The 13,005-nt window shown below is 36.0% G+C and overlaps 1 protein-coding gene across 2 annotated transcripts in view; it reads right to left on the reverse strand.

The window, feature by feature from the left end:
* Positions 1-8,031, reverse strand: part of stac (SH3 and cysteine rich domain) — a 28,803-nt gene extending 20,772 nt beyond the window's left edge. For both annotated transcript variants that reach the window (XM_067367724.1, XM_067367723.1), the window contains exons 1-2: positions 7,751-8,031; positions 2,546-2,900 (exon numbers count right to left, since the gene is read on the reverse strand). In XM_067367724.1, the coding sequence (XP_067223825.1) occupies positions 2,546-2,900; positions 7,751-7,858 (463 nt within the window). In that variant the 5' untranslated portion in view covers positions 7,859-8,031. The remainder of the gene's footprint in view (positions 1-2,545; positions 2,901-7,750) is intronic.
* Positions 8,032-13,005: the final 4,974 nt, after the last annotated feature.

The raw sequence follows: 13,005 nt of genomic DNA on the forward strand, positions 1-13,005 counted from the left end.
GACTCGACACACAAGCAGAAAGACTTTACCCTCCACTTGCTATTTTTTCAGCTGGTGAGATTTCATAAAACTCGCCTTCCAGCATTCTGATTTCTGCATTCCGGCAGTAATCAGAATGCTGTGGGATAATGAACCGACAGATCATTCCTCATCTAGTGCTGTGCAAGCTCAGGTTTCTCTACATTTACTACAATGATTTGAAATGCATCATTTCGCCTCTTGATGTCCTTTTCATGAGGATGAGACAGGACCAGATTTGGAGCCCTGCCCTCATTAGTGTGCTCTTCTGAGGGAGTGTTAGTGAGGTAAAGAGGTGATGAGGCCTGACAGATCCATATGCCAGCCACAACCAGACAAGACACACTCGCACTCTCTCTTTCTCTTTCTCTCTCTCTCACACACACACACACTGCGAATTTGCATACAAAAACACATATTGAATATACATTGAATATATAAATATATTCAAAAAACATTATGTGTGTGTGTTCTGTTCACCCTTGTGCATTGAAATGAATAACTATTTCTTTTTAAACAGGTGAACATCTATCCGCCTCACCACACTCACATAAACAAATTGAAAGCTCAGCCAAAACCCCTTGTTGCCTTCTATTAGGATAAACCCACAAACACCCTAGTGCAGGCTTAGCTCAGCACATATGCCTTTAAAAACCACACACAAGTAGAGATCTTTATCTTGAAACAATCAACTCTCTATTTACGTACATGATATAGACAAACAAACCCAGTTTGGACAGATGCATAAAAACGGGGTATGAAACTCTGAATTGGCTGTAGAAAACCTCAGTGATATTTAATTCTTAGACACAAATAAGTTAAAACACATTTACCACATTAGGGAAGAGTTGAGAGGCTTAAAGACCTCATATGAAGCCAGTTCTCCGTCCTATTTTGAAGGACTTCTATTGAAAGACATTTAGGTGGGACTCATCCTTTTTGTTTAAATAGCCACAGCCCTGCAGAAACATGTTTTGCGATAATATAAGTTTGGGGTCAGAAAGATTTTTTTTTCCAGTTAGTATCAAAGACTAGATATAGAAAGACGGTTCATTCCTATTGGTTATGAATGGGAGAAACTGCAGCACGCAATATGGCAGAATACGTCCTGCCTTCCAAGTAAAAGAGCCAATCGCTGATTGATAGCAAAGACTATAGAATAACACAAGAAGTGTCACTCGTATAGTTTTGAATGGGAGAAAGTGTAACGCGCAATATGGCGGAATAAGTCCCGCCTTCTAAATAAGAGCCAATCGCCAACTGGTAAAGTCATCGCGTCACTTCAGCAGCCGTTAGAATCACCGGTTTCTATAGAAACAGTCAGACGCGCGTCTCTTCTGAGACCTTCATTTAGGTCTGCGCATTAGCTTGAGCCAGCCTGAAAATACATTTTTTTTGTCATGATTTGAGCATTTAGAAACTAAATTTATGAGCCGGTTGTTGTTAGATTTCATTGGTGATTTCAAATATGAAATGTAATCGTAAGGTTGGAGAACAGTTTTGGAGAATTTGATGTTTCCCCATTCAAACAGACTGCATGATGCCCAGGATGCCCGAGAGGCATTTCAAAGATGGCCACCGAGTGAAATGACTTGTCTTAAAAGGACTTTGCTGAAAGTCATTATTGTATCTTTGCAGCTAAAGTTAGAAGCTCCGGTTCCCATAGAAACCTGAGATTCGCGCTTAGGACTGCACATGTGCATGTGACTTTGTTAGTATTTTAATTCAGCAAGGATGTATTAAACTGGTCAAAGGTGACAATAAAGATATTTACACAGTTCTAGTTCAATCTAGTTCAAATAAATACTTTTGAACTTTCTATTCATCAAAGAATCCTGAAAAAAATTATTTTGTTTCCACAAAAATATTAAGCGGCACAACGGTTTTCAACATTCAATGTTTCTTAAGCACCAATTCAGCATATTATAATGATTTTTGAAGGATCATGTGACATGAAGACTGGAGTAATGATGCTAAAAATTCTGCTTTGCCATCACAGTAATAAATTACATTTTAATATATATTATTACAGATAACAGTCATTGTAAATTGTAAATATTTCACAATATTACTGTTTTTACTAAACTTTCTTTTAATAAATGCAGCCTTGGTTAGCATAAGGGATTTTTTTAAAAGCATAAAAAAAAATCTTACCAACCCCAAACCTTTAAATGGTGCTTTTGTAGCTTTGTACAAGTTTTGTAGCTTTCAGGAGTGCACTCACATATAACCTAAAAACTAATAGACATTGACTAACAGCCACAATAATTCTGTGTTCTCTAAATGGTCAAATCATTGTGTGCTGGCGTCATGCAAAGTAACAAAACATTAGTGTCTGGTGGCCAGACAACAGATGGGTAATACAATATTCTGGATTATGCGTTCAGTCATCTAATCTATAATCATTATGTTAGGGATCAAAACATGCTCCTCTTTCTAAACAAACACAGCTTTGTTTAAGTGTTTCCTGTTGAATGAGACTCCAGAGTCTGTCATCGGAATGCAAAGATAAAACATGTCCTCTTACCTACAATCATGTGGTTGCAGATGTCACAGAAGTGGGGCTTCTTGAAGATGTGCTCTAGAAAGGTGTGCGCGTTGGGGTCCATCTGGCGGGGGGCACGGGATGGAGAACAGATTGTGATGGGCAGGTTGCCCGGGATGACGGTGGGCAGCGGAGGGGGCGGTGGAGGAAGGGACATCGCTGGGGAAGTCGAGATGGACACGCCGATGGTACTCAGATGACCTGTGCTGCTGCTGACATCCGAGAGCAGTTCGGTTTGAAACTTCACATCCTCGATCGGCCGTTGGAAAAAATTATCAGCGCTTTTGCTGCGAAGACTCTTAGTCTTGAAAGACAGTGAACGTTTTAGCCTCTGCAGCTGAAATAAACACAAAACAGAGTAAAAAAAAAAAGCATCTGATTTAGACAAATGTTCAAATCCATGTGGCATAAACAGCCCCCAAAACATTAAACTCTGTGAGTGGGTGATTTTTGATGCTTGGCAGGTGTCAAATGAGGGCATTCTCACTGAAACAACCTCCAGATGATTATATGATCTCTCCAGCCATCATATGTTAACCCAACTCGACAAGGCTAAAATTACACATTACGTATGTTCATGTAACTCACAGAGCATCAAAAGGCTTAGTGAAAGAGAAAAGAAAAAAGGCAAAGTAGAGAAAGATGGGCTGTCATGTCTCTTGGTACGTAACCTCTTTAAGGGGTGCACATTACCCATGATATCAATCATACACTGACAGCCCTCTAAATTGGCTGACAACACCCACCAGGATCATCTTTGCCTACTAAAAATGTCCTCTAGGCCACACCAACCTGCACTACTTCCTGAGAAATGTGCACAGGAATGCAATTCAAATCTGAATAAAAATGAAAAGTGCCCAGCAGTAAATGTTAGACAAGGGTAGTCATCGGCTGTCCTTCCTGTATAGCACTGTCTAAGGCGTCTTACATTACAGACACTGGCCACATCTGCAGTCCTTATGCCTCCTGCAGCAGAACTATGGCATGTTCATGCAGGTGATCAGATATTTTTCAGAATCAGTAAAGGTCTCTTTAGCGTCCGAAGTTATTGGAACTCTGGCTTTAATTGTCTACTGCCTGTTAACTGTTAGTTTCTTAAGGACTATTCCACAGGTGCATGTGCAATAATTGTTAATGGTTCATTGAACAAGCATGAAAAACATGCTTGTTCAATGAACCATTAAGGGTAAAGGAAAGGATAAACCCTTTCCAATGAAGACTTGTAAAATGCATTTGGATTTTACATAATTATCTTTCAAATACTGTATATCCCGAAAAAGGGACGCTTCTTAGAGTTATTACTTTAATAATAATAATAATAAAAAAAAAAAATATATATATATATACATTTTATTATTATTATAGTAATAACTCTATAATAATAAAGTAATAACTCCTATATATATTTTTTGTACTTTATTATATTAGTTATTAATATTTTATTATAGTTATTAATTTAATAATATATATATATATATATATATATATATATATATATAAAATATATACACACATATACACACACACACACACACAAAATGTTATACTTATTAAATATTTTACACACACACACAACAAAAAAAAAAACTCTACTTTTTATTTACAGATTATTCTGCACATAATTTACAGCTCCAAGATAGCTATACATTCATAAACACACTTTTGCTGGAAACAATGACATATAACGCAAATAAACTCCATACTTCACTGATTAATGTACAAATTTAAAACTTTCACACAGTCAGACTGAAACAGCATTTATGGAGAGGAGGGAAATGACACAAAGTAAATCTAAATAATAAATCAGTTTCTGAATATCTACATAAATAAATAAAAGCCACTACTGTCTTTCAGAACTTATCTCTACTGAAGACAATAATAAATATGTAAAGTTCCCAACTGGCACCGAGCTCTAAAAGCACAGTGACCCGTCCAACATTTCCGGGCAACATTTCCAAAAACAGCTGGCTATACATTTATAAACAAGTCGTAAAATGATGATGTATAAAGCAAATTATTATATGATTGGTTTATAATTTTTGTTTTTTAAATTCTAACTGATGCTTTGAAATCAATTTCGCAATTCTGTCATAAAACTTTATTTTGCAAGGCATAAACACATTTACAGTACAAGATTAAACGGAACTGGTGATCAAACAAGTGATTGTTCTATCTGCTAGCTCAAAAAATAAAAAAATAAAAAATACTGCCCTTGGCCATCCTTATTGCTGAGCCCTATGCATGTATGTTACTATATTTATATGTACACGTGTGTGAGAGAGAGATATGGACCATTTGGACAATGCTTTCACATTATGTTTCCACCAATCAGAATAGAGAATCAGTGCAGTGCGTTTAGTGAGCTGCATGTCTGTGTATGATGATGATGATGACCTATTGATCACTGATGCCCAACAGAGAGTGACTGATCGATTAGTCCCTCCCTCGCTGCTTCTGTCCATCAGTGCTCATAGCTCACTGTCAAATTACAAGTCCCTTATAAGCAGCTTTTCCGCCTGAAATCCCTGTAAATTACATTAAATCAGTTATAAAAGTGCACATGCTGTTGGTAAAAAAAAAAAAAATGGTTTTAAGTACTTCCTGACATTTACAAGGCACTGGCTTTTGTGGCAGAACTAACAGTAAACAACAGGCTATCAAGAAAAGCATTGCCTTAGTTCAAGTTACACTTTGCCTGGCAGTTGCAATAAAATTAATGAAACATAATAAAAAATAAAAAAAATCAATGATGCCTGAGACTACTGCTGACAAATGTACATGTCTGGGTCTTTATTTCAAGTTTTAGGTTCACAAATAGTTTAGGGCTCACAAATTAAAAAGTAATTTAACTGTCAAAAGATGTCCCCCGGTCTTTTGCGCTGATCAAAATGGTTAATGAGAGAAATATGACCTGAAATATGATCATTATAAAAGTCCAGTTTTGAATTGAAAAAGCAATGGAAGTGACTTTCCCAAAAATAATGGTCAGTTCTTCAGGAAAATCATGAAACTTCTAGGCCTACATCTATTAGGAATCAATTCTGCTGCTGTCAGCACCAAATGTGTGTCCTGCTCTAACCTGAAGGACGACTAAGAAAGATGGAGCTGATTAGGATGAAAGTCAGGTATTTTCAAACAAGATTACTGTGTTTAGCAAAGGAGGGACACATTTTATTAGACCTGCTTTCCTTGTAATACATTTTTATCTTATCAAACATAAATTAACAGAAAGCACATATTTTAATTCATTTTGTTTTAGTCATAAAAGGTGTTCCTGGATCAGTTCAAGGTGCCATGTGCTCATGAATATGTTAATAGGGACAGAAATAACCAGATCTCGGTTCAGTAATTAAGCTGAGATGCTTGATGATAGATTAGCAAATAAAAGCCCTCATACTGATGAAATTCTCTGATTATTCTGTCCAGGTTCCTCTCTAAAAGTCATTATTACTCTATAACCAAGTTCAAACAAGGAACTGCAGGATGGTCTTACTTCTTACTAAGAGCCTTTTGTTTCTTGGAAATCTGTGAAATGCAACCAGCACTGGAGATTAAGTTATGAATACATTTTTTCCTTTTGCATTAAAGTCTCCCATTAACGACTAATGAGTCATATTCCTTTTAAGCAGACTATTACATTCTAAATTTGGCATATTCTCGAGTGTATTCTGCAATAATGTCAAAAAAAGAAAAAAAAAACTGATATGAAAACTAGCCTTTGGTCATAAATCAAATATAATGTGGTTACAGATTATTTCTATTTCAAAAAGAATATTCTTTTAAAATACTTCCACAGGACTTCAGTGAAAAGCATAACATTGTAGGTGTTCTCACTGCTCAAAGTAACAGCACTTAATTACACACAAATCCCTCAAGACTCTTCTTATGAGTGAAAAAAAAACATTTAACTCCATAATTCAGTGATTAATATACAAATTTAAAATGTTCACACTCAGACGCACACAGACTGAAACAGCATTTATGGAGAGGAGGGAAATGCCACAAAGTAAATCTAAATAATAAATCAGTTTCTGAATAGCTACATAAATAAATAAAAGCACTTCTATCTTTCAGACCTCATCTCCACTCAAGACAATGATAAATATGTAAAATTCCCAACTGGCACCGAGCTCTAAAAGCACAGTGACCCGTCCAACATTTCCGGGCTGAATGTAGAACTCAGGGCCACAGATGACCCAGAAAAACAGATGAGCTCGAGCTCAAACTCAGGGCCAATGTGACGAAATGCCACCAACTACAACCTCATCTTAAATCATACAACAAATAGACATTAAGATAGAATCACAAATACCCCTTGCAAAGCTAACTTTAACTTGGAGCCATACTGCCTACAAACAGTATCATGAAGGATGTTGCCAGTGTTTAATAATTAGAATAATTTTGGAGATGTGCACAGAGTTATTAGTAAACATAAAGCAACAGATGCTTATGAATCAAATATTTCATTCTTCTTTCACAGGATTGGTGAACACCTGACCAAAAATTGAACAGTATGGGAGACCGAACACATGGTGAGCTGCAACACCATTAGTTAACTAATTACAAATTAATAATATATAAAAATATATCATTTTCAGGGGTGAAAATGAAGAAAATGACTCTGTGTGAAATATAAAGGGTTTACATTTGCAATTTAACCTATGTGTTAAAATTTGTGATCATGTTAACAGATGTTAAATGACAAAACTGGTATCATCTGAACCATTTTGTTTTGAATTAAAATGTAACTTCTGTTTGTTTACCATTTTTAATCTAAATGTTTAAAATAAAACGATGGTGAGCGAGGTGATGGGGGTGGCATAATAATTATTTGAACAATTAAATTTGATTAGCCTACCATAATAAATGCGTGTACAATATTAAAACGCCCATTTGGTGAGCTAACACGCGCCACGGTAGTGTTACAAGACTAGGCACTCTTTGTATTTGACACTTATTTACAAAATTAACACGAGGTTAAGTGGTAGATAACTACTTTAATTTGCAACAGAGTGAATTCATATTATAAAGCATACTTAGTTTGACACACAAAACGCCAAAAACGTGTCACAACACTCGCGGTCTCTATAACAGTAAAAGTGTGAAAGGACGCGTAAACTGCGCACTACACATAAATCTCTGTCGGTGTGCTGTGACTGCTGTTTTCATGAGATGTGGGTTTCAAACCTTTGACTCCTGCTGGCTGATGTATGAGGGGGACTGGGGCTCACGGTGCTCCCGTTCGTTCTCCTTGCCCATCGTGTCCTCCTGAATCATGTTCGCTGGCGGAATCATGTTGATAACAGTTAAACAGCACCAGTCTGTCGGGTACGTCTGGATACCCCCGCGCTTTACATGTTGAGTTGAGCTGGAAGTTCTGAACTGCCGAATGCGTTGATGATAAATTGTCTGAACGTACAATATCGTACTCGTTTATCGACTTTCCATCAGTTTGTACAATGCATAGTAGAGACGCAGTCCGCTCGAGATGAACTCACTTCATTAGAGTCAGTATCGTCCAGCAGACTGACTGATCTGGCTGTGGATCAGCCAATCAGAACCCGCCAAGGGAGGAGTTCAGATATGATTAATTCCCATCCTTATTTTAAAAGGTACTTTTTCCCTGAGTAGACTGGCTGCTGTCACTTCTATTTTTATCTTCACATTCATCTATAAATTGTAAGTCTAAAAAATAACCGAGTTAACGGTGTTAATGTTTATTTCTATTTCTGGAATGAATTAGGTTATCTGTGCAATTAACAGGTTGCATGGGGAGGATCTGCCTCCGCAATTAACGCTTAAAGGGTTAGATCACCCAAAAATGAATGATTAATTTATGCTCCGATGCTTCCTGAAGCAGTGTTTTGAAATCGGCCATCACTAAATAAGTCGTTATTTTGTTTTTTTGGCGCTCCAAAAATATTCTCATCGCTTTATAATATTAAAATTGAACCACTGTACTCACATGAACTGATTTAAATATGTTTTTAGTACCTTTATGGATCTTGAGAGAGGAAGTGTCCATTGCTCCCTATGGAGGCGTCACAGAGCCATCGGATTTCAACTAAAATATCTTAATTTGTGTTCTGAAGATTAACGAAGGTCTTACGGGTGTGGAACGGCATGAGGGTAAGTAATAAATGACAGAATTTTCATTTTTGTGTGAACTAACCCTTTAAAGGGTTAGTACACCCAAATGAACACCCACATGTCGTTCCAAACCCATAAGACCTTCATTCATCTTCAGAACACAAATTGAGATATTTCTGATGAAATCCGAGAGCTTTCTGTCTCCTCCATAGACAGCAATATAATCAACACTGTCAAGGCCCAGAAAGGTAGGCTACTAAAGACATTGTTCAAATAGAGTCAGAGAGCTCTTGGATTTCATCAAAAATATCTCAGTTTGTGTTCTGAAGATGAACGAAGGTCTTACGGGTTTGGAACGACATGAGGGTGATTAATTAATGACATTATTTTAATTTTTGGGTGAACTAACCCTTTAAACATTGAAGGAATTAAAAAAAGGATGTAGTCTATTTAGGCCTATATGCAAATAGGCATTTCAAACAACATTTCACACAAAAGTTAGATTACAAGCGAGTTAATGTGCGGTAAAGGATTTTTACAATTAAATCTTAATCATTAGTTATCATTCTTGGTGTGAACAGGCTTGCTATTACAACGATAAAATAAAAATATTCAGTAACAAAATGTAATTTTTATCATTTTTCAACACATGTAGATGCTTTAAGTTTTGTTTAAAAAGTATGTTTGGCTGCCAAAAGCCACTGATTGTAACTGTTAAACAAAATGTTTAAATAAAGACAGAAAACAAATGAACTGAAAATTATTATAATGTATGTAAAAGGGTCAATATATTTTTACATCAACAGATGTCACCTTTACACTGCAAAGGCAGCACAAAAGCAGAATCTGCAAATTAATGTTTTAGAAATGACACTGTGAATATCAAAACATAGTTTTAATGGAAAATAAATAAAAATATGATACTAAAAAATATATAGGCCTATGTTTTTACTGTAGGCTTTGTAAAAGGGTCACAGGGCCTGCTCAGAGCAGCCTTACCTGCAGCTGACACCGTATGGAGCTTTTGTATATTGTATATATCTTTTAAAACACATCACATTCTGTTTTGTCAAGGTTGGTCTGATTAATTCCCATCATTATTTAATTAGTCTCACCGTATGTGTGAGATTCTTCAGCATTAATATGAGCTGTTGGAGCCAGGGCTCACTAATATTCTGCCTTTTTCATCCATTCTAGAAATCTCCAATGTCAAATCCAGTTAATCCCATCATTTATTTTTAGAGATTTAGCCAAAAATAAGCAAGAATGACCAATATAATCTATTGCAGTGGCATGCGATGTAAAAAAAAAAAAATCCATCAGTTGTGATGGCAACAGATGGCATCTCATTTATATGAGAGGAAGAATAAGAGAGAAGTGCAGGAGAGCGAGGAAGGGCTGTAATTTTCACCCCCAGCTGCAGAAGAGGACTGAAGGCCACGGGGAAGGAAAACAGGGTCTTAATTATAGAGGACAGAAGGGTTTTACTCTATTTGTTCAAGCTCTCGCACAATGACGCCAGTATTTACCAGTATCACCATATCCTGGAGATTTAAACTTTAATTGGTCTTAATCTGACTGCTGATGAATCTGAAATATCTATATATGCCAGAGATTTTGTGATTCTCTAAAATAAATTAATAAATAAATACAATGTAAAAAATTACCGTGATTTTAACAGTAAAAGACTGTAAAAATGCTGCGGTGAAAAACTGTTAGTTGGTTTACAGAAAGTTTCCGTACTATATACGGTGAATAACTGTAATAGATCTAACGGTACATTAAATGTAATTTTACGGTAAAATACCGTTAAATTCACAGTTTTTGAAAGTGAAAAATAACAATTCATTGTAAAATTTACAGTGAAAAACCGTAAATTGACATTCCCACAATTCCCTGCGTGACACTTCACATTTTATATATTTTTGTTGAAATAACTCTTTGGTTTTTCTCATTTTTTTCTAATCAGTTATGTACATTAGGGTTTTATGTTACATCTAATGTTGTTAAATTAATGTTTATTGCATTTTTAAAATTTCATGCATGTTACCATGATGGTGTTTAGTGTGTGTGTGTGAATGACACTGTGTGCTCCTTCTATATATTAGTATTGTCCTCCTCAGCTTGTGGAAAAGCTGCTTGTGATGAACTTTGATTCATCATGTGACACTTATCACCACTGTGTTTGGTGACTGTCAGTGTATTATAAAGATACAAAAAAGATATTAGTACTTCATTAGGTTGGTAAATTAACATTATATCAGTTAATGAAATATGTTATTTTACCGTAAATTTTACTGGGATTTTTTTTTTACAGTGTACTGAAATCCAATGTTAAATATACATATTTAAAATGTAAAATTAACATGTAACTCCGTAAGTATGTTTACGGTTTGATTTCATTTTTACAGTATTGTTCTGGTAACCACAGCTGCCGGTATTTTTCCGTAGAAACAACAGGATTTTTTTTACAGTGTACTAGGGCTTCAACTAAGGCCTCCTTTTACTGACCATAATATGGTGAATATTTGTATTTCACTATTTTTATGTGAGATAATTAGTTAAGAGTCCTTCATAGGTTAAGCCAATCACAGCAAGGTCAGATCAATTCAAGAATAATGAGAATTAACGTAGGAGGATATCTAGTACTTCAGTCAGAATTAAACATATCTGAGGGTATCATGATGTACTTTTCAGCTAATGATCACGCTTTAGTTTCTTTCATCATATTCCTCCCCAGTCTAAAATAAGGCTTTATCTTTACAATATGACTTTTGAAATCACTGCTCAAACATTTTCCCCATGTGCCGAGTCTATACCAACAAAGTGATCAGAGACTGATTTGGCATTGCTTTGAAAATAAAATGGCTTAGATTCAATCAGACATCAAGCAGATTTCAGCTTTGTGATCCATGCACTTCCTTCTTAGCAGTTACTTAAAATAGTGCTGATCCATCTCTAAATATAACTATGGCTCATGTTATATATGGATTCAACAATATCTTTTCTTGTCATCTGTTTTACCTCTGATCCCTGCTAAGTTTAGCATCCGTGAATAATGGACTGAGGTAATTGCGTTTGCTGCTTGTTTGTCAGATGATTCAACATAAACACAGAGAGAGAGAAAGAGAGAGAGAGATCCACGACACTGAATATTTAATGGAATCCCACATAAGGTGTGACAGCGGCATCATAAAACAGGAGACGATCAATATCTGTACAGTATCTTCAACTTCTGATCCGTTATCCTAATGATCTGATCACACTCTTGAATACTGGATGTTCCTTATATCAGTTTAATGTGACATACAAAATTATGGTCATTTACTTGTATTTTATGCCAGTTCAGTGCACAGCCTCATTGAACTGTCACTCTCTATGTACTGTTTAAACAAAAACAGAGGGAAATCTTAAACTCTCGGCGTAAGAGTGAGATGAAACTGCTTTCAGGGTTTTCCATCTGTTCTGTTCAAAGCTCCACATGAATCATGGAGTCACTAACATAAAAGCTGCAAGATTTGTTAAAATGCCCTCAAGGATAAACACACACATATACATAGATACACACACACACACACACGCACACGCACACACACACACACACCTCTGGCAGTAATGACATTTTACTCTAATCGTTTTCACCAGGGCAGAGAGATGAAACAGGTCGCTCCTGCCTCCTGCTCTAAACACTTCTGGATGAAACTACATCAAAGCGGAGAACAGAAAACAAGAATATTTTAAGGTAAACATAAATATTAAATTCCACACGCATATCCAGATGCCAACAGTTTGATGCAAGTTTTCTTCAAGAAAAAAGATCTGGTTTGTTTAACTCTTCCAGAAATATGTAAGTCTATAGATTTATATAGGCTATATAAAAAGTAACAGCACCAATCTGATAAAACATTCAAACAGTAGATTAAAAACTTAAGAAAGCACAAAGTCTAAAGGTACAGCCAGAAAAAGAGCAACACTTCAAAAACAGCAACTGCTCATCACCCACAACACAATCCAGCAACGGCCTCAATGCACAATGCAATTCCAACAAACAATAAATAACACAACAAAACACCCCCGACACACAGTTAAAGAAGCTATACACACAATACAACAACCTCAACACACCATATTCTCTAAAGCAGGTGAAGGTCTAGCCTGTGCGTAGATGAGAGATCAAATGAGAAAGACTGTTAGAAGAAAGAGCACATATTACTGGCTCCACCAGAGGGCGCTAGACTTGTGGGCTAATTGATCCACAACAGTAAGAGGGAATAGTCACTTTGATTGGACATTCCTTCCTGCAATTGTTGAATAACTGACAAAAAATCTCTTCCATAAATTACTATTTTAGG

The sequence above is a fragment of the Chanodichthys erythropterus genome, chromosome 18 (genome assembly GCF_024489055.1).
Source record: "Chanodichthys erythropterus isolate Z2021 chromosome 18, ASM2448905v1, whole genome shotgun sequence".
Taxonomy (NCBI): Eukaryota; Metazoa; Chordata; class Actinopteri; order Cypriniformes; family Xenocyprididae; genus Chanodichthys; species Chanodichthys erythropterus.